The sequence below is a fragment of the Colossoma macropomum genome, unplaced genomic scaffold (assembly GCF_904425465.1).
Source record: "Colossoma macropomum unplaced genomic scaffold, Colossoma_macropomum, whole genome shotgun sequence".
NCBI lineage: Eukaryota > Metazoa > Chordata > Actinopteri > Characiformes > Serrasalmidae > Colossoma > Colossoma macropomum.
In genome coordinates, this window is record NW_023494796.1 from 13,156,781 (window position 1) to 13,181,658 (window position 24,878).

Consider the following 24,878-nt stretch of genomic DNA (forward strand, 5'->3'; position numbering starts at 1 on the left):
TCAGAAAAGAAGTCTTCTTTGAGGACTATTCGCCTCACAATGCCCTGAATGTGACTCTCATTGTGGGATTTGGTTTTAGGCCACAACTTTTATATCTTATAATGAGCACAAAACAATCTCTCAGACATCAGACAGCATATTTAAGCAGTAGAACACGAGAGGGAGTGTGTTATCGCAAAGTAACATCACGGCTGTTATTTGCGATAACACACAACCTCAAGTGTTCTATTGCTTTTATACAACAGTTAAATAAATAAAGTAAAAAATAAATAAATTGGGCTGTGAACATGGCATTTAATATGTTTTAATGTTAGCAGTTCCTTCCACCAAATTACAGTTCCTTAACAAGCAGCTTGCTGCTACGTCAGAGTAACGAGCTCCGCTCACTTGCTGCACAGCCGGCAGTTCGTTCTCCAGCTCCTTACACAGACCAACTGACAGTCTGGGAATTTAGTGTAGTCTCATCTTCAGAGTCTGACCAAATCGGCTGTCGGTCAAATGTAACCTTAAAAGTATCCATTTTCTATTTGTGCGCAAAGTAAGAAGTAAAAACGTTCAAATGGCTTTAGCGTCTCGTACAGCTGTCAAAGTTGGCGCGTAGGAACGGCGTCTCAACGGAGTGATACAGTGTTTGTGAAAAACCCGTGATGATATGGAGAAATAACAGCATGGTTAGAACGCTTCTCAACCAATCAGCTTGCGTGGCTGGAACTAACTGTTAATTATAATTATTCGTGTAGTAACTGTCTGTGAGGGAGCTTTTAGAGGTGGACATCTGGTTCCTATCACCACCACTATGAAAAATTCTGACTTGGTAAGTTTCTCTACAGTGGAGAGAACCATTTCACACCAAACCACTCTGAATGACTGTTCACATCTTAACCATTTAACTGTGTGTAAATTTGGTAGTCACATATAGCCCTGAGTATTAGTCCTCTAGTTTTCTCAGTTACCTTTCCCAACACGGCTGTAATTGCCTTTGATGCTGTGTTTGCATCTTTAAGTCATTTTTGAAATATAAATAAAATGACAAAATATATATAACAGAACCTTTTCTTTCTGTTTTCAACTTTGTTTTTTGGCCTTGTGTGTCCTGAAATTCCTTTTCAGATTCGTTCAAGAGTTTTTATTTTTGTGCATCAGTAATTAGCGTGTCTGTTTGAGACTCTCTGTATTCTGTCTTGCGCTCTCTCTCTCTCTCTCTCTCTCTCTCTCTGTCTCTCTCTCTCTCTCTCTCTCTCTCTCTCTCTCTCTCTGTCTCTCTCTGTCTCTCCCTCTCTCTCCCTCTCCCTCTTCCTCTCCCTCTCCCTCTCCATCTCTCTTTCTCTCTTTCTTTCTCTTCTCTTCTCTCTCTCTCTCTCTCTCTCTCTCTCTCTGTCTCTGTCTCTCTCTGTCTCTATGAGGCAGGTTGCCTGGCAGCTGTCGTCAGGAGGGACTGGCATTAGTGCTCTGTCTGTGTGCATGTATGCAAGACGTCAGTCGTTTAGAGCAGAAGTGTCGTAGAGAGGCATTAATTTAGTCAGATTGAAGCAGAATCACTCTCTGCATTTTATTTTATATTTTATACCCAAGAGATTCACTTATGACATTTTTGTTTGTTTTCTTTTTTCAGCCTCTTTTGATCCTTTAGAATTAACCTGGCTGTTTTTGTTACTGTGCCTTTAAGATATATGTAAACCAGCTCTATTCTGATTGGCTGCCCTGTAAAAATAGAGCAGTCCAGGCTGAAACACTCCTTATAACTTCACTGTTTTTTGTGACATCACAAAAAATATCAAAAACAGGTTAGTTTACATATATGGACGGTACTCTTTAAAATTTGAAACGGTTTGCATCATACTCTTTTTGTTTTGAGGAAAATTCAGCTTTGATAACAGGCCTTTAAAAGTGTCTTAATCATAAGTTACAGGTTTGAATCCCAGTCAAGAGAAACTACACTTGCTTTACTCCATTTTTTTCTTTCCTCTGCAGACGTATGATAAGTGCTTCCTTGGCTCGTCGGAGACGGCGGATGCTAACCGGGTTTTCTGTGGACAGATGGGGGCGGTGTATCTATTCAGTGAAGCACTCAGTGCGGCCCAGATCCTTGCTATCTATCAGCTCGGCCCTGGGTACAAGGTAATATGTTCAAGCTACCGGTTAAGGTCTGTTTCTTCTTCAGTTAATTAACAATTAGCAAGCAGTTACTAATGCCATAGAAATGTGAATAGCAATGCTATCGTACAATGCATTTTATTGTGAAGTCCACGTCTAGGAGCTAATATCAATTTAATAACAGTTTGTAACGTTACAGTTGAACACATTTACATGTGACCTTGGATTAACTTACGAAGAACTGGCTGCATATTCCTTATAAAGATCAGTAACACTTTACATTAAGAGTACATCAGTTAATGGTAAGAGAGTAATTTCCAAAAAAGTTGGGACACTGTGCAAAATGTAAATAAAAACAAAATGCAATGATGAGTAAATCATTTAAACCTTATATTTCATTGGAAATAGAACAAAGACAACGTATCAAATTTTGAAGTAAAGATGAGGAGGGGTTCACCACTCTATGAAAGACAGCACGAGCATATAGTGCAACGATTCAAGAATAATGTTTCTCAACGTAAAATAGCAAAGAACTTTTGGTTTTCATCATCTACAGTATATAATAACATTAAAATGTTCAGAGAACCTGAAGAAATCTCTGTGTATAAGGGACAAGGCCAAAAACCAGTATTTGCTGGCTGTGATCTTTGGGTGCTCAGTTTGTTACTGCATCCACAAATGCAAGTTAAAACTCTAAAACGCAAAGAAGAAACCACATATATAAAGAATCTAGAAATGCTGCCACCTTCTCTGGGCGACGCGGATGACATGCACATCTGTGAAGACACCATTAATGCTGAACACAATGTTTTGGCAACATATGCTGCCATCCAGATGACATCTTTTTCAGGGAAGGCCTTGCTTATTTCAGCAAGACAATGTCAAACCACATTTTGCATGTATTACAACAGCATTGCTCCATGTTAAAAGAGTCTGGATGCTAAACTGGCCTGCCTGCAGTCCAGATCTGTCACCCACTGAAAACATTTGGTGCGTTATGAAATTAAAAATATGACAAAGGAGACCCCAAAGCGTTGAGCAGCTGAAATCCTGTATCAAACAAGAATGGGAAAACATATCACTTTCAAAACTACAGCAGTTGGTCTCCTCAGTTTCCAAACACCTACAGAGTGCTGTTAAAAGAAGAGGTGATGAAACACAGTGGTCAACATGCCCCCGTCCCAACTTTTTTGAGATGTGTTGTTGCCATTAAGTTCTTAATGAGTTAATATTTTTCATGAAATGGTAAAAAGTCCCACTTTCAACATCTGATATGTGTTCTATCTTCTATTGCGAATGAAATATGGGTGTATGAGATTTGCAAATCATTGCATTCTATTTTTGTTAACATTTATTTACATTTTACACAGCATCCCAAAATTTATTAAACATTGTTTTGCACTTATAAAGTGATTTTTATGAGATATGTTCAAACAACTTTACAGTAGGGATCACATAGAACATTAAACTTATCTTTGTTAAATAGACCAAGTCAGAATGTTTGTAAACATAAACACTGGCGGTTCTCGGGTGAATAACGCATCCTGTCAGTGGTAAAAGCAGCTTATTTTAAGAAGTGGTAAATAAAAACTATGCTCAGTAATGGAAAATATTATTGTGTTTGAGCCTGTAATGTCAAATGTTTTGGAGGGAAACGGAGAGAGAGAGAGAGATAAGGAAAAGGAGATCTTTTTGCTTTCTGCTTTATCCACCCCATGGCGCCCCAATTCTCCTTTTTAATTTCTATTTAATTTTCTAGTTTAATATGAAACCGCTAATAAATGCTGATGTGTTTTGGTACTCCGCCATGCTACCGTGTGATTTTGCTGCAGTGAAAAACTAAAGTAACTGTTTATTGCCTCAGAGCGGCTAGTCCTGACTTTGAGACCTTTTAGAGTAAAGCTGCTAAAAGTAATTTGAAAGCCAGTGAATGCATCATAGCAGATGAAATAAAGGCTATTTTATACGTTTACTTTTTTCAGTAAACACTGCAATGAAAATGTGTGGCTGGTGCATTCTCATGATTAAATGACAAAATTAACTCCACTCAATCCAGTTAATCTAGTTATTAGTGAGGGAAGATCAGTTTAAAATAGAATGTAACAGCACCAGAGCAGCTTTAGTAGCACACAGGTTTGCCAATATCAATAACAATGACATCAGAAGCATGTAGTTTAACACTATTTAATAACAAATATGTAGAGTAAAAAAATCACTATTTCGATTTTTGATCACAAGGTCCCTGAAAAAAGTTCTGTTTTCTCCAATAAGTTAAATAACTCTCAAATCAGTATCAGGATTGGTACAAAATCCTGTTGTATCAGTGCAGAATGATACACCCATAAATCTAGCGTTATCCACCTGGAAATTATAGGACAAATAAGCTGATTTGTCCTATAGTAGAGCGAGTATTACACTGTACACTCTCTCAACCACTTAAGATGATCTTAACTCTAAGATTCCTTTAGGAAATTGGGCCATGATTTAGGAAACACATAAACATGCAGAGCAGGAATACTCCAGACTGAGTTTAAGCAACTGAATAATATATCTCAATTATATATTAATTATATCTGGCTGACCGTCTACCATCTTTACCAATTATTGCAGTTGTTACCTTAAATTATATTTAAACAATATTTTTTTCATAAAGTGTCCTCCTTTGTTCAGTGATTTACTTAATTTATTAGTTTTTATATGTATTATATATTATGTATGTTATTTTATGAGTATAAATTGTTGCAGTCCAAAATGTGTGTATGTATATAAAAATTAAGCTGCTATTATTATTATTATTATTATTATTATTATTATTATTATTATTTTATTTTATTATTTTTTATTTTTTTAGTAGTGGTAGTAGTAGTAGTAGTAGTAGTAGTAGTAGTAAGAAACAGCCCGTCTGTCTTTGTCTGAACTGTATTTCCTCCTCTGTCTGTTCAGGGTACGTTTAAGTATAAGGCTGAGAGTGACCTGCTGTTTGCGGAACATCATAAAACCCTGTTGTATGATGGCAAACTGTCCAGCTGCATCGCTTTCACCTACAACCCCAGAGCTACAGACGCTCAGCTCTGTTTAGAGTCGTCTCCTAAGGACAACATGTCCATCTTTGTCCACTCACCACATGCCCTAATGCTGCAGGTATGCTCTCCTCTCTCTCTCTTTGTATCTCTGTGTATCTCTCTGTTTCTCTTTCTCTCCCCTCTCTCCTTCTTCTTTCTGTCTTTCTCTTCTCACTGTCTCTTTCTCTTCTTCCTCTCTCTTCTCCTTTTTATTCTCTTTCTTTTTCCTTTCTCTCTCTCTCTCTCTCTCTCTCTCTCTCTCTCTCTCTCTCTCTCTCTCTCTCTCTCTTTTTCATTCATGCCTCATTGCCTCACCTCCTGTTCCTCCACTCCCTTGCCTGGTCCCCACGGCGGAGCTGCGTCAGGAGGTTCTATGGCACAGCTGTGTGTGTTACAGCAGGTTAATAAGTGTGATTCTGTGTGGGGAGCTCAGCGCTGTAATTAAGGCACTGACACAACAGCTGTTCACTATTCTTCACGTCACTGCTGCACACACATGCGCAGGTTGTGCTCCAACAAGCAGATTGTCAAAGGAGCTAAAAAACTGTTGTATTTTTTTTATTATATACTGATGTTCAAATGTCAGAATGGCAGTCTAGTCTGATGTTAATTTCAAAACGACAGTCTTTCGAAAGCTATTGGACATTCAGCAGCTCGTCCTGTCACTGCGGAACATACATTAGCTAGCTAACTACGTACAGCTGCTTAATTAGCCTAAAGTAAAACTTATTTGGTAAATATAGTTTTCAAGTGAAACTGGAAACCAGTTCAAACAGCATTCATCTAGTGAACGAATGCTTTAAGATGTTAAACTGGTTAGCTTGAGGAGCTTTAATGTTATCTACATACCTATTTTTTTTAATCACTTTTTAGCTATTGTTTTTACGTACTGTAGTCAAAATAATAACATAAACAAAGTGCCACATGTTTTTTGTTGCTTTGTTTGTTTGTTTCTTTCTTTCTAAATATCTAAAACTTGTAAACTCTGTTACTCAAGAAGAACATTGGTTATTTTTTATTTGTATTTTTTTGTTTACTAAGAGAATTCTGTGTTGTTTATTTCTCTCTGTAGGATGTGAAGGCTGTAGTGACTCACTCTGTTCAAAGTGCGATTCACTCAATTGGAGGAGTGCAGGTGCTGTTCCCTCTCTTCACACAGCTGGACTTCACTCAGCACACCAGTGAAGAACTCGACACATCTGTATGGTGAGGGCACACACACACACCTGATGGTGCGTTATTGCTGTATTGCCTGCGGTGCCTGCTTAAATGAAAGGAAATGAACATGGTCAGAAACTTAAATAAAATAAAATAAATGTATCTTGTTAGGAATACAGTAATACAGTATACTGGAAGAAATAATTGTTGTTTTATTGTGTATACACCGATCAGGCATAACATTATGACCACCTCCTTGATTCTACGCTCACTGTCCATTTTATCAGCTCCACTTACTGTATAGGTGCACTTTGTAGTTCTACAATTACAGACTGTAGTCCATCTGTTTCTCTGCATACTTTGTTAGCCTCCTTTTACCCTGTTCTTCTGTGGTCAGGACCCCCATGGACCCTCACAGAGCAGGTACTATTTGAGTAGTGGATCATTCTCAGCACTGCCCACAGGACGCTGTTGGCTGGATATTTTTGGTCGGTGGACTATTTTCAGTCCAGCAGTGACACTGAGGTGTTTAAAAACTCCAGCAGCGCTGCTGTGTCTGATCCACTCAGACCGGCGCAACACACTAACACACCCCCACGTCAGTGTTAATGCAGAGCTGAGAATGATCCACCACCCAAATAGTACCTGCTCTGTGAGGGTCCATGGGGGTCCTGACCACTGAAGAACAGGGTAAAAGGGTGCTAACAAAGTATGCAGAGAAACAGATGGACTACAGTCTGTAATTGTACAGCGTAGAAACAAGGAGGTGGTCATCATGTTATGCCTGAACGTTATAAATGTTGCTATATATTAATCTAGGATATAAGCTATAAATCTAGGCTATAAGCTTGTATGCCCACAAACAGTTATTAAGAGCAATGCTCAAATATCGTCTCCGTAAGCTTTGTTTGATCATTTACAACAGGCAATGCATGTTTACACTGATCTAGAAAGCAGTCTGTAAAGGCACTTGTTTGTTGTGATAAAACATGTAGACTGTTAAACAAGTTTGCCATTATAGCTGTAAAGCTCCTGCTTAAAGCTGCCTGGATAAATTTGCCTTCAGGAGAACTGATAAATCTGTTTTCTTTAGAGCTTTTTTCAAGGCTGCTGGAGAACATGTAGTAGGTAATGTTTCGATTAGGCTACCATGTCATGTCACTGCAGTTTCTGGTCAATGTTAGCACGAATAACATTATATTACTCATTTGTCCGGCAAACTGACTCGTTCCAGGACACCGTGACCGGCGCAACATTTCTAATGGAAACTCTGGTTGAAGGACATGTTGAATGAACAGGTATCGGCAAACTTTTGGATGTGTAATGACGCTTTTTCCTCTCCACTGTGTTCAGCTACACACTGCTGTCGTTTATAATGGAGCTACTAAAGAACTCCGTGGCGATGCAGGAGCAAGTGCTGGCCTGTAAGGGCTTCCTGGTCATCGGATACTCTCTGGAGAAGGTGGGTGAAAAAACAAAGACTCTACATACTTTATTACCTATCTTGTGAAGGTGTAATGATTTCAGTACAGTCATACAATCACAAACACTGTGTAAAGCAGGGCCGTTTCTCTAGAGCCGGTGTCCAGCACAGTTTGGTGATTTACATGCTCAGACACATCTGATCACACTCACCGTTTAATTGGCAGGTTTAGTACTTGTGTTTGAGTAGGGAAAACTACCAGACTGTGCAGGACACCGGCCCTCCAGGATCGAAGTCGTGCACCTCTGCTTTACACGATGAAACTTTCATGCAACTAGGTGTATGTTGTGAGTTGCCTGACAGTTATGTGAAGCAATTCAAAAACAATTAACGTCTCATATTTGATACATCATATCGTCATGGCTGTGCATCCATCCTTGAGGTGTTTGGATGTTTGCAACTTATCATGTTTTTCAAGCTGTCATTGCCATTTTTTTTTCTGTATCTCTATATCTGTCATTTATCTGTTGATCTTGGTTTTTAAAAATATGAATTTTTAATCTGTAGTATGAATGTATATATGTATGTTAAGCCATTGAAAATGAATATTTAAGTAACCATTACGGTTATAGCCTACTTGAAGTCTCGCTCATCCTGTCCTAGAAGTAAAAAATTTTCATTCTTTGATTTGAAATGAATCTGAGATCTCAGTGGGCATAAAGAGAGGAGAAACTGATTCTAGCTCGGTAATTCAAACAAGAATAAATCCTGAAACAAGCAGCTGTTTAAACAACTGTTGATATTAGCTGGCTTGATCATATGATGCGTTATTGCCGTTTTGATTGGTTATTTTATTAAACTTGTTCCATGAAGTCGAACCACTTACAGCTGTTGTTTGAGTTTCAGATGAGTTGCAGGATGCTGTACATTATGCATCTTAAGTGCAATTTAGAACTCTTCACTGTGTAAATCCATACTAACAGCAGGCTAAGATTACTCCATGAGCAGCACGCTGTCTTTTTTGGGGGGGTTAAATAAATTGTACAGTAACACAGCCAATCAGGTTTTAGAACCAGAACTATGTGTTTCGTAAATTGCATCACTACTCATACGTTTGGGGTCTTGGGGTGCTAAAGCACAGTGTTAATGAGCGTCACTGACGAAATCCTGACGGTCTTGTCTATTAATTTGAACAGACAACATTTTAAAGTCATGACAGCAATTAAGGCTGAGTTCCTTTTCCTGTTGGAACGAGTAAAGCTGCTTCAATCTTCACAGCCGCTGCACTCTTTTATCTCCTAATTACGGGTTCTTAGTTCCATACTGAATTGTGGATCGTACTTAAGCTCACAATTATTTCATCAGACATTTCTGTGTGATATTCACAGTTCATATAATGAGCTCTACTTTCTTTTTCTCTTTCTCTCTGTCTTTCATGTTCTTTTCACTGTCTGTCCTCCTCCTCTCTCTCTCTCTGTCTCTGAATTTGTAGCTCTAACTTTTTCTCCTTCCATTTTCCTTTTTTTTCTTTTTTCTTTTTCTTTTTCTCTCAAAGTGCTATTTTTACATTTTTGTTTAGACACACTCTCCCTCACAGGTGCTAGATCAGTATTTAGAGCAGGTGTTCTTAACTTGAGGAGATCAGGAAAGGTCAAAAAAAAGAAGTAAACAGATAAATCATACCTTTATTTATAGTTAAAACAAAAGGCCCCCTTCCAGGTTTCATCACAAACACGTAAGGTTACCTTTAACACAGGTAATGTAATACAAATGCTCAAATAAGTTAGCTTAATTAAATGGTTAAGATGGAAACAAAGTTATTCAGAGTGGTTTGGTGTGAAATACTGTGTTCTAGAGAAACTTACCGAGCTCACAGTGGAACCAAACGTCCACCTATAAAGCTCCCTCGCAGAAAGTTCTTATGCCAAATGTAATATGAAAATGGTGCCCGGGGTCTGTAACATTGTTTTGCAACAGTATTGAAAAGCCTTTGATTGAAAATGTGCTTTTAAAAATCCATTCATGTTCATGCAGGGTGTTGTGAGACAAAATATTGCCCAAAGAATATGTATTTTTTTAGATTTACCACTGTTTTTCCATCATTAACATTACATAATAAAGCTCAGAAGACACATAGATGTAGTATGTATTATGAGTGCAGCTGTTAACGTGTTTGTTTTGTCTTTGTTTTCTGTTTATCTTTTCTTTCTGTGTTTGTCTTTAGTCTTCCAAAGTTCACGTGACAAGACCAGTGCTGGACATCTTCTTGGCCTTTGCTCGTTACCTTAGCAACCTGCCAAATGGCGTCTTGCTGCTAAAACAGCTGTGTGATCACATTCTGTTCAATCCTGCCATATGGATCCATGCACCAGCAAAGGTTAGCCGCATGGACGCACCACTCATGTCAACCGATCTATTTATGTTCCTCCTACAAATGTGTTCTTCCATAGAACGTTCTGGTTGTCTAAGCGTTGCATAAATGTTGTTGCTGTTACCAACACGTCAGGTCTGAACTAGCCACAGCTACACAGTCCCACTTGAATAATAAATTCACTAGTGGATGCTGTAGGCAGCTGTCAACCAGTCAAGGACAGCACTTTTAGTAATGAAGTAGAGTGGCAGGAAAACACAGCAGTGAACAGCCAGGATGAGACTCCAGATAATGTTTTTCTAGCCAGTGTAAGAGACACTAGCCACTATGCGCGTCTGTTAGCTAACCTAACAGAATTAGCAGTTAGTGTGCTGAGCTGTACAGTAATGGTGCATTATCAGCGGTTTTGATGTGTGTTGGAGTTTCATATGTTTCGAAGGAAGCTAGCTGACACTCTCCCAGCTTGGTAGCACCGTGTGATAGAGGGAGACTTAGTTAACAGGTGGAACTGACAGTGACCAAATTTAGGAGTAAAAAAAACCCCCAAAACTTTTCACTGATGCCTGGAACACTCTCATTCCTTTTTACTATAGTAGTACTGATCACCACAGTAGTATTGATCACTGGTCTACTACACATTATTACACATTATTAGTTGTGCGACCCCTTAAACAAGGATCAATACAGTTTCTCATTAGATTGAATGAGATTTTTACCAGCATTCTGTGAAGCTTGTCCAACCTCATAACAGTTGCTAAGAAGGAACACATTTTTGGACAGAGCCTTGATGGTGGTGCAGGTGGATGCTGTTATGCTCATTGGTTTGCCAGTTTGTGTATACCTGTTTACTTTTAAGGCTTGTATATTGTTGCTGTTGAAACAAAACCTTGTACCTCCAAAAAGATAACTTTCTAAGACAAGGGAAAAAAATATTCATAACTTTTAATTGAAGCTAATGGAACAAGATCTCATTGGGAAGTTTCTATTGATTAATTTGTCATAAAATCCTGATACAATGTTAAAGCCAACTGGCGTTTTGTTATATCATCGACGATATATACTAAGTATGAAAGTAAACAGTGATTTTTTTCCAGTGATGTTTTTAAAATATTTTACAGTTAAGTCACCAAGCCAGTGTGTTCTATCACCAACTGGTTTAGCCTGAGCAGTTTGTACCAGTGCAGTATACTTTTCACACGCAAATATAATCTAATGCAAAATTTAGTTGATGTGTCCATGTGTGTATATTGAGTATTTTAAGCCAATCGGATTTTAGAACTGGAGCTGTTCATTTTATAGTAAAATTTGATATATAACTATATTGAGTTAGTTACAGCTTCAAATGTGACGCGCATTTTTAGAATGGGAGCTATTCGTTTCATAATGAAAATGACTATATTGTGTGTTTATTGTTATCCGCTCCAGGTACAGCTGACTTTGTACACCTATCTGGCCACTGAGTTCGTCAGTACAGTGACCATCTATAACGCAGTGCGTAGAGTGGGCACAGTGCTGCAGGTCATGCACACTCTCAAATTCTACTACTGGGTGGTGAACCCTCAGGATCGCAGCGGAGTCACTCCCAAAGGCCTGGGTAAGAGCAGCACACGCACCAGACTTGGGGCCAGCACACATAAAACAGCTTAAAGCGAAATTCCACTGAAAATTTCTGCATATTTCAGTTTTTGAGATGTATAAAAACAAAACAAAAAAAAAGGCTCTCATTCACTGCTCTTGTTTGGAGCACATGAGACACTGGCTGCCACTCGTCGGTGATAAAATGCGCTGTTACGGTGACATAAGATCCAGTGGCAATGGATGTCAACGCAGCACATGTTACAGCTGTCCTAACCGTTTTCTTTAGTGGTTTTATAACTTCGGTTTTGGTCTGGTTGTAGAGAAAGGTGGGGGGGGGGTCGCTGTGTCAGTAAAATATCTTTGAGACGGGACGTGTGCAACATACCGCGAAAGCCCTGGTTCTCAACGACTGAGAACTGGCATGCAGACTGCAGGTCACAGAGCAACAGTCTTGCCTGGCTAGTAGCTAACGAAAAGGCAAAGAGAGATTTAAGATGAACATTTGGAGACGAATAGACTTATTTGCATTTATAAGCACCACAGTTGGTTTCCTGGTACGTTAAATCTGCAACAAGAGACTGTCAAACACTAAAAAGTTGTGAAGATGAAGTCAGCTTCTCTTTCGAATTTTCCCGTTCCACCTTAAATGGTGCCGCATTTACATTCGGCGCCTCAGTCAGAATTTAAGGTGGAACGGGAAAATTCGAACAACAAGCTGACAAAAGAGAAGCGACTTCAGTCTCGTAAAAAACAATCGAGCGTTGAGAGACATTTTACAAGAAACTATTAAACTTTTGAGCAGAGTTTTCTGGTGGAGATGGAAGGCGGCTAAAGCTTAAACCTGAGCAAAGTAAGTCTGCGTTTTCGTTTATATTTTTTAGCCTATACTAGGACATTATCACATACTAAGACATACTGGACAATAAATGTTGTGGCTCCCAAGGTGGTTTGATTTTTGTTGAAAGGACAAAATGGCTCTTCTTAACATTTGGGTTGCGACTCCTGACCTAACCTGGCTTTTAATGCAGAGGGAGCTGGTTGGATTTCTCGCTCATTCAGTTGTGTTTTTCTTATGTGCTGTCGCAGACTGTCCAGGTGCTGCACTTCCGCACTTTCAAATTCCGCCTTTTGCGTTCTGTCAACATTACGTTATGAATTAAAATTTAGAAAATCGTTATTTTGACATTTGGGAATCGATTCAGAATCGTTCACGTCCGCATCGCGATGCATCTAAGAATCGATCCCCCCCAACCCTAGTGAATAGCTTCAATTAAAATGGCTAATTGTGAAGCGCAGTAGATTTTAAAGATTTTAAATCAGTTGATACTCAATGTTTCAATGTTGGTAACAAAAGAAAAAAAAATGGTATTGAGGAATGGACAAAATCCATCAGCATGGACAAAAAAGACAGCAGGACCACTGTTAAAAAAGGCAGAAAAATATTTGTATTTGTGATAATATTTACAAAAATGAACTTTAAGAAGGATCAGGAGGAAAATGTAAATAAGTAAGAATGTGCTTTATGTACAACACAGTGAAGTGTTTCAGTTCGGAAAGCTTATCGGAAGAAAAATATTGGATCAGTATTGGTATTAGGATTTCAATATCAGTATCATTATTGGAAAAGGAAAAGTGTTATTGACAATGCCATCTCTAGCAGTGGGAAAAGACCTCATAAAAAAAAACAAGATCAAACAGACTGAAAAGCAGCATGAAATTTGTGTTCTTAGTTGTTCTTTTTTGTACACACGAAACCTGCACCTGCAGAAGTATTCACTCCCAGAATAGACAGAGAAATTTGTGTCCTAGCATACTTTTGTCTTCTGTACTTTACTTAAAGTGCTCTTCAGATGTGTTTTATTGAATGAGGAAAGTTTTATTTCCTTACAGTTAAAGTTATTATTAAAACAGAATATGAAAGATGGTTTTCCTCTAACTGCACAAAGTGTTTTTTGGATTAAATGAGGATATGATGATGATGATGATGATCAGCTTTCCGCTGTCTGCTAGTAAACCTTTGAAAACTCCTTCTCTCCTGTTTTTCCTCTGTAAACTGTCAGTTCAGCAAATAGTTTTCTAATGAGTGAAAAAGCACTATGGTTCTGGTTTGTGTTAAAAAGTGATCTGTGTCTGTTTTTTGTGTTTAGATGGTCCGAGGCCCAATCAGAAGGAAATTCACTCTCTCAGAGCTTTTCTACTGTTGTTTGTCAAACAGCTCATTATGAAGGTGTGCTTTTAAAACATTTCTTTCCATATAAGTGCATTTTATGATTACATTTGCTGTTCTGTTAGTAATTGTTCTTGGAATATTTTTTTAAGCAGGCAAATCACATCATGCAAAAATGTATTAATGTTCAGAAAGATGATCAATAATAATCTCAATCAATCATAATAGTAATAATTTTATTTGCAATATATTGCACACTTTCATGACTGTCATGTGTAGATGAGTCAATAATAAGTAAAGGTAAAGTAAGTAAAAAATTTGTTTTGTAGGACTACGGGGTAAAGGAGGATGAGCTGCAAAGTATTCTCAACTACCTGCTCACGATGCATGAGGTAACAGCACACCTGTGTTACATCAGACAACACTCAGTGCCCAATGCCTTGTATACCTGCTCAACAGTGCTGTTGTTAGCATTCTGTTTAAATAATTTCAAAGTGCTTTGCACAGTAATACACAAAACATTTGAAAAATCAAATACTATAGCCTAAATGAAATTAAAGCACAAATTTGCAAAAATGCTCTTTGATGTAAACTGGGCATCATCTTGGGTCACACGTGCATAAGCGGTGTCCTCACAAATCACAAGACTGATGCCCACATAGCTTTAACAGTCTCTTTGAGTCGAAGAAACTAACAGAGAGAAAACTAACCACCAAGCGGAGACTAACCTAGCTATTTACAAAAATTTGTCGCCAGTCTAGCCAGATGAGATCTGATGTTCGTAAAAAGCACATCAACATGTACGACAATTCTCTTTTACTTTCTGTTTTCTTTTTGTCCGTTACAATATGAGTTGGCTTGGATGCACAGCTTGGAAGGTACTTGGTTTGAGGCTAACTTTGAGCCTTGTGTATCCTCCATCTTTTGTTTCGTTGTTTATCTTCTCTCCTGCTCCACTATTCTGCTAACCTAATTGTAAACAGATACACAGATGAACAGATGAAAACATACTTTTGTGACACTTTTGTGAAATGTGGTCAATGTGGTCATCTCTGACCACCTCTGAATGTGGTTTTAGTAATTCAGTTGTAGCCCTTTTACAATGTGTCTTTACGTCTGGCTTTTCATACGGTCAAGTGAAATTTGATCGTGATCTGATCCCTGCAAACGCATGTTGATGCAAAGTGTAAACAGGCCCACTGACTGCACAAATAAACGTGAGAAGTGTCTATCCTGTGCCAAACTGGTGGTTGAGAAATGTGCTGTTTATGTAGAAAAATTTAATGGAAAAGTCATTGTCAGACTTGCACAGTCCTACATCCCCCTCGTTTTCTTGGCTTCATACAGGCCATCGCCATCACAGAGAAGAAAGCTACCACAAATATTCAATCAGAGACTCCAAACCCAGCCGTAGAGGCAGAGAACAGCAGCCTTGGTTGAAATTCACAGATGTTTTCTCCACAGTATTAAAAAAATACTGTATACTGTTTTGACTGTAGTTAACAGGTTGCCTTAAAACTTTGAGTTAATTGAATGTCTTGATAGTAAGTTAACAGAGCAGGAATCTGTGTCTTAAGTTCTGTTTACTTATTATTTGAAGTTCACTACACAGGCAGCTCAGTAACTAACTTTTCAAAAACATTTTTTTTTTTTTACTTTTGCCCCCTTCTGGTTTAAAGCCCACAGAATGTAGAGCCTGTTTCTCTAATTTTTCCCCGCTTCATTTGCGCTGCTGTGTTTAGTTCTGCTTCAGTGCTGTAGCAGGCTGGGAGTGTTGGACTGAGGGCTGTCAGTTATGCATTCTAAGTAGAATGTAGGGTCATGCCCACACTGTTCTCAGATACACATTTGTAAGCTGTGTTTTATTGTAATTCTCTTCTTTTCAATTCAAACTTTGCTACGTGTTTACTATAATGCTCAATTTTAGTATCATATGAAAATTTTTCATTTTTCACACTTTAACCCATGACCAAGAACCCTGCCTGATTTGTGTGATTTTTCCACTAGATGGCGCCCAAAGACAACAACTGTAAACCGGCATTTCTTTTTTTTCTGCTTCTGGTCAAACTGGATTTCTAGTCTGTTTTCTTTCTGTTATGGATACATGTGCGCACAATCATTATGTACTATTTGCTGTTATACCGTGATTGCTATGTCCTGTGCTCCCTATAACACATGATTAGCTTTTAAATCCATGTTTGTTTTTGTACGGTCACGCACACTCATGTTCTTTTTCATTATAAGGAGAACTGTTTTAATCTGGAGTCTTGAAAGAATATACGTTACAGTGCCTGATTAAAGATCCTGATTAAAGAGCAGTGCTTTATTCTAGTTGTAGTGCTGGTAGCCTATTAACACAGTGTTAACATCTCTAACAGTCTGGATCTATGTTTGTTGTTTTGTTTGTTCCAGGATGACAATCTGATGGATGTTCTCCAGCTGCTGGTGGCTCTGATGTCAGAGCATCCAAGCTCCATGGTCCAAGCCTTTGATCAGCGCAACGGCATCCGGTGAGGCGGCAGTTGCCCTTGGCGACATTGTGTAGTGCAGAAACCCACTGTTAGCATGAGCGATTTGCTGTTGTTTGAGCTCGCCTCATATAAAGCTGGGCGATACGGCACAAATATGATGTCATGATACTTGAAGGCATATCTCAATATTTAGTTTTTCCAAACAGGATGGAACACAAAAAATGCACCAGCAGAACAGTACTGCTGCATTTTTAAAAAAAGACTAAAAAACTTCAGTATGGTAGTTTTTAATTTAAGAAGGTACAGGGGAAATTAAACAATTAAAATAAATCAATCAAATAAAATAATGCCATGATGAGCTGCCATCCAATCAGCCGCTTTTACTGTTCAGTTTATTCAGTATGTACTGTACACTGGTTGTTGTTTACTGGCTCTCTGTATTTGGTCTAAATCTGATGATACCTATAATGTAATTTAGCGCAATATTGTTAACATATCATAATTCCACACAGCAATAGGCTAACATATGAAACATATGCTGTTGACGAAGTTAAAAAAAAACAGCTATTGAAAACATAACAGTCTTTAGGCTGTGTTCTCATTAGCTACTTTGGAATTTTGCTATTTTTTTCCTCAAATCAATCCACCTTATTTTTCACATGACTGCTGTGTTATGGCTGAAATATTTGGTTGGGGAACGGAAGCGTCGTCAGTTACAGCTTTTAGCAAAGTCAAAGAAGGTGTGCTTACTTGTTAAGTTACTGTTTTATGTCCCATTAAATGTCTCTGAAGCGGTTCTGGGACAATGTACAGTTTGCAGCTGTCACTACAGCCAAGAAAAGCTAAAAGTATGACAAGAAGAACGATGTTACGAGCATAAACTTCACAAGAAAGCACAGAACTTCAAAGGACATATGAACATGGCTTTATAATAACTGCTGGAAAAAGCCAAGTACTTATTGTTGACATCACTGGTTGCTGCTTACAGATTTGCTTTAACTAGTTTACACTTTATATTCTTTATATAAATCATATATTCTGCCCTTAGTAGTGTAGACTGTGTAGGTCATCAGAAAGATAACTGGCTAACACTCCAGTAAAAAGACAGACTTTCAGTTCATGGCTTTAAAAAAAAAAAGAGTTACTTAAAACGGAGACAAACAAAATCAAAAATGTTACTTACATTACGTACTGTGAGGAGCTTAAAATGTCTCTATTTAAACTAGAGATGTCCTCAAAATCCAATACAGCGCCAACCTAACCCCGCTAGTTTGATGCTAACATACCATATGAGGAGTATTTCTTGTATGCCTGTTAGGAGCTTAAAATCCCCCCCAAAAAAGAAATGCATTGCATTGTTTTTTGACTGTACTGAATTTCATAATTATAATTATAAAGCTTAAATGAAATGACTTTATTAGCATGAGTAATTGATGTAGGCTGTAAATAGAATTCTCTGACTAAAGCTTCCTCTCATGCACATTTCTGTTAACATTTGATTACAAACATTGGCACACAAGCATTCAATCAACCCAACAATAAAGATCTTTACATTTTTATTTATTACCATTTCTACCATATTTCCATATTTCTATCATGTTAGGATGTTACTAGCATTTATAAACATTGTCTGTTTAAGTCAGAAGATCTGTTCATGATTCATTCCAAACATTACTGGGCATAAGAATAAGGAACAATCGAACGTGTATGAAAAAGACACGTTTGCTTCTCACAAAATGGCCAAAGAGTGACATTACATTTATTTGATACTTATATGTGACTGCATTCATATAAAACATACAAGCATTTACCAAAATTGTCAAGGATAAAAAAGTGCAATGAAGCCCATCAGCTTATTTCCATTGTAGTCTTTTAAAAGATATCAAGATGATGTAATATTCAGGCCTAAAACAGTGAATGAAAATTGCTTCAAAATAATACAGCTTCTAAATTTTGCATGTCTTTTAACAGCCATTCTTCAAAGCATATTTAAAGCTACTCTCCACTTGTAATCGTTCAATAGATGCAGTTTATTCCACAAACTGCAGTGGTAATTAAGTGTATTTTTGGCAATCAAACTATTAAATCTAAAAGGTTTAGGATTTGTTACACACCAGTTAGTTGCAAAGTTGTGAAGATCTCTTAGGTTAAAGTAATTAAGTAGATTGTTTGGTACTAATTTCTTAAGAATTTTATGAGTAAGTCTCAGCTTAATTTCATTTGCTCTTTTCTGTACTGAAAGAAGCTTCTGAAAATGGTATGCTTTCAGATGCATATGGGGAGGTATTTTCAGCCCAATCCTAATGTTTTAGGTCCTCTGAAGTCTATACTTCATAAAATGGAAAGAACTGCTTTGCATTTATTAATTACTTTAAAACACAACCAGCCAAATCAACCAAGTTGAAACCTTTTGAATTGGATAGACGTCTTTACGTTTTGTAAAAGTGAAAGGAGCTCAGAGAGATTTAGCAGCTAGGGATTTTAAGTATAACTCTGATGTCTGTAACTCAGTTTGAGCCCTGTTTGAGCTGCTTTTGTGGACGCTAACTCCATCTTTAAGGAAGCAGGGAACAGACTAATCCTTGCAACGTTAATGAAAAAGTTCTAGTTGCTGGGACACAGCTGATCTGTCATCTTGGTTGCCTTTTCAGCGTCTGAAAAATCACGTTTGGTGTGTGAGATCATCACTTATCGAACATGTGTATTTCATTTATTGTCGTCCGAATAAATCATACAAATAAATTGCAGTCTGCAACTGTAATATCCATATCAGAAAATTTACCATTGCGCCGGAGCTTTAGCATCCACTAAGGCTGGAACGGCCTCAGTAAAGTCTAGCATGCTAGTCTCAGACCCTAGTGGATTCATTTGATACCCATACGCCTCCACAGGGCCTTCATACGGGCTGTTTGAAATGTATGTTTTCAGGTTCCTGAGGTTTTTATAGACCTGTTGGTTACTATGACAGTGTACGGGGTTAAACGTGCAGCGTAGCAGGGGGTGTCTGGATGGAATGGCGCATTAAAACTGAAGGCATCCTGTTCATTTTAGAGCTGACAGCACCGCTCAAAACATACTTCTATCACTTCTGTTCACTAAAGAGAAAGGGGAGTTTGGGTTTAATCTGGTGTGGGTCACGAATAACTGTAGTTCAGTAACTTTTAAAGGGAAAAAGCTTTTTTTTTAGTTTTTCAAGTAAAATGCAGCTGATAGACTAACAGTTTTCTTTAGATTTTTTTTGGTGTGAATTGTGAACAAATGAAGAGTTTCATTTCAAAATGCTGTATGTCTGTTTTGCCGTATATTCAACTTTAGATAAAATAATTTTTAAAAAAGAATATGAGCAGACATAATGGAAAACATATTTTCATTACTAATAAATGTGATATTAATCATAATACAGTATTGATGTGTCTTGTATGAGTAAAGCTCCCAACAATCTTTATCATGGGAAAAAAAAAGGAAAATTTAAAAAGTGATTTTATTGTCTATTATTTAACAATAAGTTTGTTACTTTAAGTTAATTTTGACAGTAAGTTTAGATTTAGTATAGAAGAAATATTTTATGTGTATATATGCACAATAATACATTTATTTAAGGAGCACATTTCATACGTGTAGCAGCTCAAAGTACTTTACAATGAAATAATATGTTTAAATAAATAAACACACAAGAAACACAAAACGAAATAGTAATGTAATAAAGTACAATAAGATTGAGCAAAATAACCTAGAACTTAAAGTGAAAAGATAAGTGTTCACAGTTTTTAATGACTTTGACTTTTTCATGGTGTTTAATTGTAGGCATGTGTTTGTTGTACAATAAGGATGGTATTTGTAAGCATGTTGTTTGTTCTGTTTTTAACAGAGTGATATATAAGCTGCTGGCATCCAAAAGTGAAGGAATTCGAGTGCAGGCACTCAAAGTGATGGGCTACTTTCTTCGACATTTACCACCAAAGTAAGTTCTGCTGGGTCGGCACTGAAAATTGCACCTCTTTGTATATTGGTGTATCACAATACATTTACAATATTTATCACAATATTTCGTTTTTCTGAGGTCTGTGAACAAATGGAGTGGACAAAAAGGCTGAAAACCTTTATTAATTAGATTTACCTTTAATTTTCTTTGAACATGGGCTCTAACTGCACTTATTCTTACTTAATACCTTTGTTAATGCTGACTTATTTACTTTTTAATGCAAACTTCTTAAGTTTGTTCATGCACCCCTAACTAATTTTATTAATGTTATGTTAAATACCAACTAATTGGTATAGAAAATATTGTGATTGTTTAGATAATTAGTCTTTCTGTGTAATTTTGGTTCACATAATATGGAAAACATTGTTCTGTAGCCATCTATCATTATTTTTGCTTCTATAATATCTGCGGTTAATTTGTTATGTTTTTTTAATGCACCTCTGGAGTTGGGGTTGTCCTGCTGTACTATGTACAGAATAACATCATGGCTGGCGTTTCATGTTTTAGGAGGAAGTCAGAGGTCATGCTGGGTCACGGCCTTTTTTCTCTACTGACCGAACGCCTGATGCTCCATTCCAGCCAGTTCTCCATGACAACCTACAACGTCCTGTTTGAGGTCAGTCTGTAAATAAATATAAATAAATATCTGCCCGTTCGTCCAGCTATCTGCCTATGTATTTTAGTGATGCATTGATTGTATTTTTTTCAAACTGAGTACAACTACGTGTGTTTTAGTACTTGCGATACCATAATGAGTGACCTGCTTACAGTGAAGTTAAAATCTAGCTGATGTTAAATGACGTGCATTAGCTAGCTATTCAACATTTGTTACCTTGAATAAAGAAGCACTGCAGTGGAGACGAGTGGGTTTTGTTGCACATCCGAAAAGCCCTTTTGTACAGGTGTAAGTAAATTGCGTTTCATAGTTTTGATCTTGTGCTCTTCATCGATCTCTTTCTACAACAGTCTCTGTAGCACAGCAACAGTAGGAATCACATCCAAGGCTAAAGAGCTCACTTGTGGAGTTTTACGTCTTGTTGTTGTCTTTTCTTTTACTGGTTGAGCTGTAGTTGAGTGTCCTCTAAAGCCTGATTTAAAACCAAGTACCAAGCAGAAATGCTGAGCAGCTTTGCTAAAATGACAGTTGAAACAAAAACACTATATCAAAGTTTATACTTTGCAGTTCTGTTCAGTCAGACAGAGTAAAGTCGGCATATACAGACTTTAGTACTGTGAATGTTGACTTCTTTTTGCCTCCGTTTTGCTAGCGTATATGTCTCCACTCATATTGGGGAAGGGATTGTGATTGTGCATTCTAAAAATCGCACAGTGTATATCAGGTGGGAAGACGCCCAGTCAAAAAGCGACCAACGACTTCTGACTGCTACTGCTTCAGTAATACTTGCCTGTGTGGGCAAACCCTCCTTCACTTCCTGCTTGACTCCTTTGTTCTTTAGCATGGCAGTGTATGCCTGGCTTACATCACCTGGTGTCGGGTTGTATCGGATATTGATATTGGTGCAGTTTTTTGAGTATGAGTAAATGAGCCCAGTATTGGGCCAATACAAGTTTTAGTATCAGTGCAACCCTAATCTACATATCTGTCAGTCTTATCTGTCCATTTGCCTTTCTATCTGTTCATTTATCCATCTATCTATCCATTTACCTATCTGTAATATATCCATATACCCATATACGCATCTGCCTGTATCTATCTGTCTGGCTGTCCATCTATTTTTTCTATCTATCTATCTGTCTATATATCTGTCTGACTCTTTCTACCTATCGGTCTATCCATCTATGTATCTGTCTGTCTATCTACCTGTCTGTTTGTCTTTCTTTTATGTCAGTTCATCTCTCTTTTTTGATTTTTTTTTTTATACCAAAACACCATGTATATTAACATTTCATGATGAATGGATTAATAGCAGCTGTCCAAAGGTACTTGGTATATTTTTTGTTATGTTTACTTGGCCACAATAAATACAAATCAGTAACTTTTACGATTAAAAGGACATTCTTCAGATTAAAAAAATAATCTAATATTTTATTATAATGATTATTTTTTCATGGTGTTAATGTTAACTGTGTGAAAAGTTATCCAAGATGTTGTTTTTGACATGTGTATATATAAGCTGATTCTCTGAAGGTTATTTTCTATTGAGTCCACTGGCTCAGACTTGTGTTTTTGTTCCTGTGTTTATAATGGATTAGGTTGAAGCTGTGCTTTGAGGAGGCTGATCCTAAAATAGTGAAGGGAAGACACTAACCAGAACTTTCTTTGCTTTCTTTAAAGATTCTTACGGAGCAAATCTGCACGCAAGTCATCCACAAACAGCACCCTGACCCCGACTCCACTGTGAAGATTCAGAACCCACGTAAGAGCACAGTTCATCTTCTGAGACACGCACACGCTCAGCAAGGCTGACCGAAACTAGCAGACTTTATCATACTGTATCAGCAGCATGCATATAATCCATTACATCTGTAAATAACCAGATAAATTCATTAAACATTTATGTGCAGTTCAGGTAGACCTTTATGGAATATTAAAATATTATACTATTCAATTACTTTGAATTAAGCTTTATCTGTGTAGGGCAATTTTAGGGTAGGTAAGCCTAGAAAAACATAAAATCCATAAAAGTATTTGTGAAAAATACATACGTTGGACATTTTGATTAGTGTGAAAAGAAAAAGACAGTAAAAAAACGAAGTGTATTTTATCCATTCAACCATTACTGCCTTTTTCTTCATTTTTCAAGAACATAATGTACAATACAGTCTAACCTCATGTGCATTTTTGCTGTAAATCAATATAAAAATAATATCTTTGCCTCATTGTTAGCAAAACTATTTTTTCTCCTCTTTTGTACACGTGTTGCACTCATTCAGGCCTGATTTCATCAGAGCAGTGTGGAGATATACGGTTACTTCAGTCAACTACAGATCGCTTAATGTTTTTTGCTGCACAGAAGAGAAATACATTTCAGAATAATGAACTTCCCCTCGTAGCTATAGAGTTTCTAACCGCCTATTCAGCATGCGCTCCTCATTCATTTAAGGCTTTTGATGACCTCAGTTTCTCTAATAGCTGCCCTGCTCTTGCTTTTCCAACCTCTACTTATGGACAGTTTAGCTTGTGCCTAAAAGGGGGAACATTTAATGTTGAGCAGCAGTTACTGATTTAAAAGTACATACACTCATAGTCAGAACAAAACATCATGGCTTCAAAATGGTACTATTACAGGTGGAAGGAAAAAACATAACTTTAATGTAAATTAATGCATTAACAGTTTATATAGAGACATTTTAGATTATTTATGTTGGTCCATTCATCATGAAATGTTAAATATAAAGAGCAGCTGGAGTTTTATAATGATGGAGTTACTGTGGAGTTTACCCATATCCAGAGCTCTCCTCAAGAAAGTCCAACCAATACTTTTGCTTTATCTGATCAATACTTCATTAAATTAAATCAGGTTCTGCTGATGGAATTAAACAAATCCATGCGATGGTTACTGCCCAGATTACTTTCCAGTTTTAAACCTTTTTATGGCTCGGGCTTCTGCTCAGTACTGTTATATAAAATTATGTTTTATGTTTTAGTTTATATTTAAAAAATGAACTGAGAGAAAGCACAAACAATATTAATACAGCAAGTAGTGATTTTAGGTATGTCATTGTGCTGGTTTAACCATTTACTGCCCTCTCCACAATGAAGCTCAATATTATTTGTAATTATCATACATGCTTTATCTAATTAATACTTCATTATGTTAAATCAGGTGCTGTGGATGAAATTGAACAAATCCATGTGATGACTGGAGGTGTCTAGGAGAAATCTTGCGCTGTATTACAGAAACATCTTAACTGTTATTTGTTTAGTCACCACGACAACTTCAATTAGGACTGAATTTAGGACAGAACTGACCAACAGTTCTGAAGTTCATAGTCTTATCCTAACTCTAGATAAGAAAACAGTATTACAGAAACATCCTAAATAGACAAAATTTCCTAAATTCTGTCCTAATTATCATAAGATGTGTCCTAATTTGTTTTAACTGTTCGTTTCTGTAGTTTTTCAGACACTGCAGACACGTCCCCTCTTATTATCTAAATGTGTTAATGTTGATAATCAGTTTTAATGTTTTTAAATTGGCTAAAGCATTTGGGAAATGGAAACTGAAACTGTGGGGCAGCAGAGCTTTGATGAACAGCACAGGGGAACACACAATATTCTTAACTTCGAGTTTATTGCACCTTAGTTTTGTTTTTTTACATTGGTAACGGTAGCTGTAACTTACAATTTTAACATTATTTTGATTATGTGATTACTACAAAGTGCACCTATGTGGTAAGTGGAGTTGATGAAATGGACACTAACTATAGATACAAGGAGGTGGTTTTAAACACAAACAGTGTTTGTTGACAAACATTTGTCAAAATATTTCTGAGCCCATGATATATGCATGCGGGTTTTTAATAAAGTGCCATCTGAGGGGTCGATGGTCATGGGCATTATTTTGTGGTTTTTGACCTTGTTCGATACACCGAGAGATTTCTCCAGAT

At 37.2% G+C, this 24,878-nt stretch overlaps 1 protein-coding gene across 2 annotated transcripts in view; it reads left to right on the plus strand.

Annotated features, from left to right (window-relative positions):
* The window catches only part of lrba (LPS responsive beige-like anchor protein), a 346,257-nt gene that overhangs the window by 51,959 nt on the left and 269,420 nt on the right, over window positions 1-24,878 (plus strand). For both annotated transcript variants that reach the window (XM_036583833.1, XM_036583835.1), the window contains exons 8-19: window positions 1,972-2,118; window positions 5,038-5,235; window positions 6,229-6,362; window positions 7,668-7,776; window positions 9,962-10,114; window positions 11,534-11,702; window positions 13,834-13,913; window positions 14,183-14,245; window positions 16,266-16,363; window positions 20,193-20,285; window positions 20,814-20,922; window positions 22,603-22,684. In XM_036583833.1, the coding sequence (XP_036439726.1) occupies window positions 1,972-2,118; window positions 5,038-5,235; window positions 6,229-6,362; window positions 7,668-7,776; window positions 9,962-10,114; window positions 11,534-11,702; window positions 13,834-13,913; window positions 14,183-14,245; window positions 16,266-16,363; window positions 20,193-20,285; window positions 20,814-20,922; window positions 22,603-22,684 (1,435 nt within the window). The remainder of the gene's footprint in view (window positions 1-1,971; window positions 2,119-5,037; window positions 5,236-6,228; window positions 6,363-7,667; window positions 7,777-9,961; window positions 10,115-11,533; window positions 11,703-13,833; window positions 13,914-14,182; window positions 14,246-16,265; window positions 16,364-20,192; window positions 20,286-20,813; window positions 20,923-22,602; window positions 22,685-24,878) is intronic.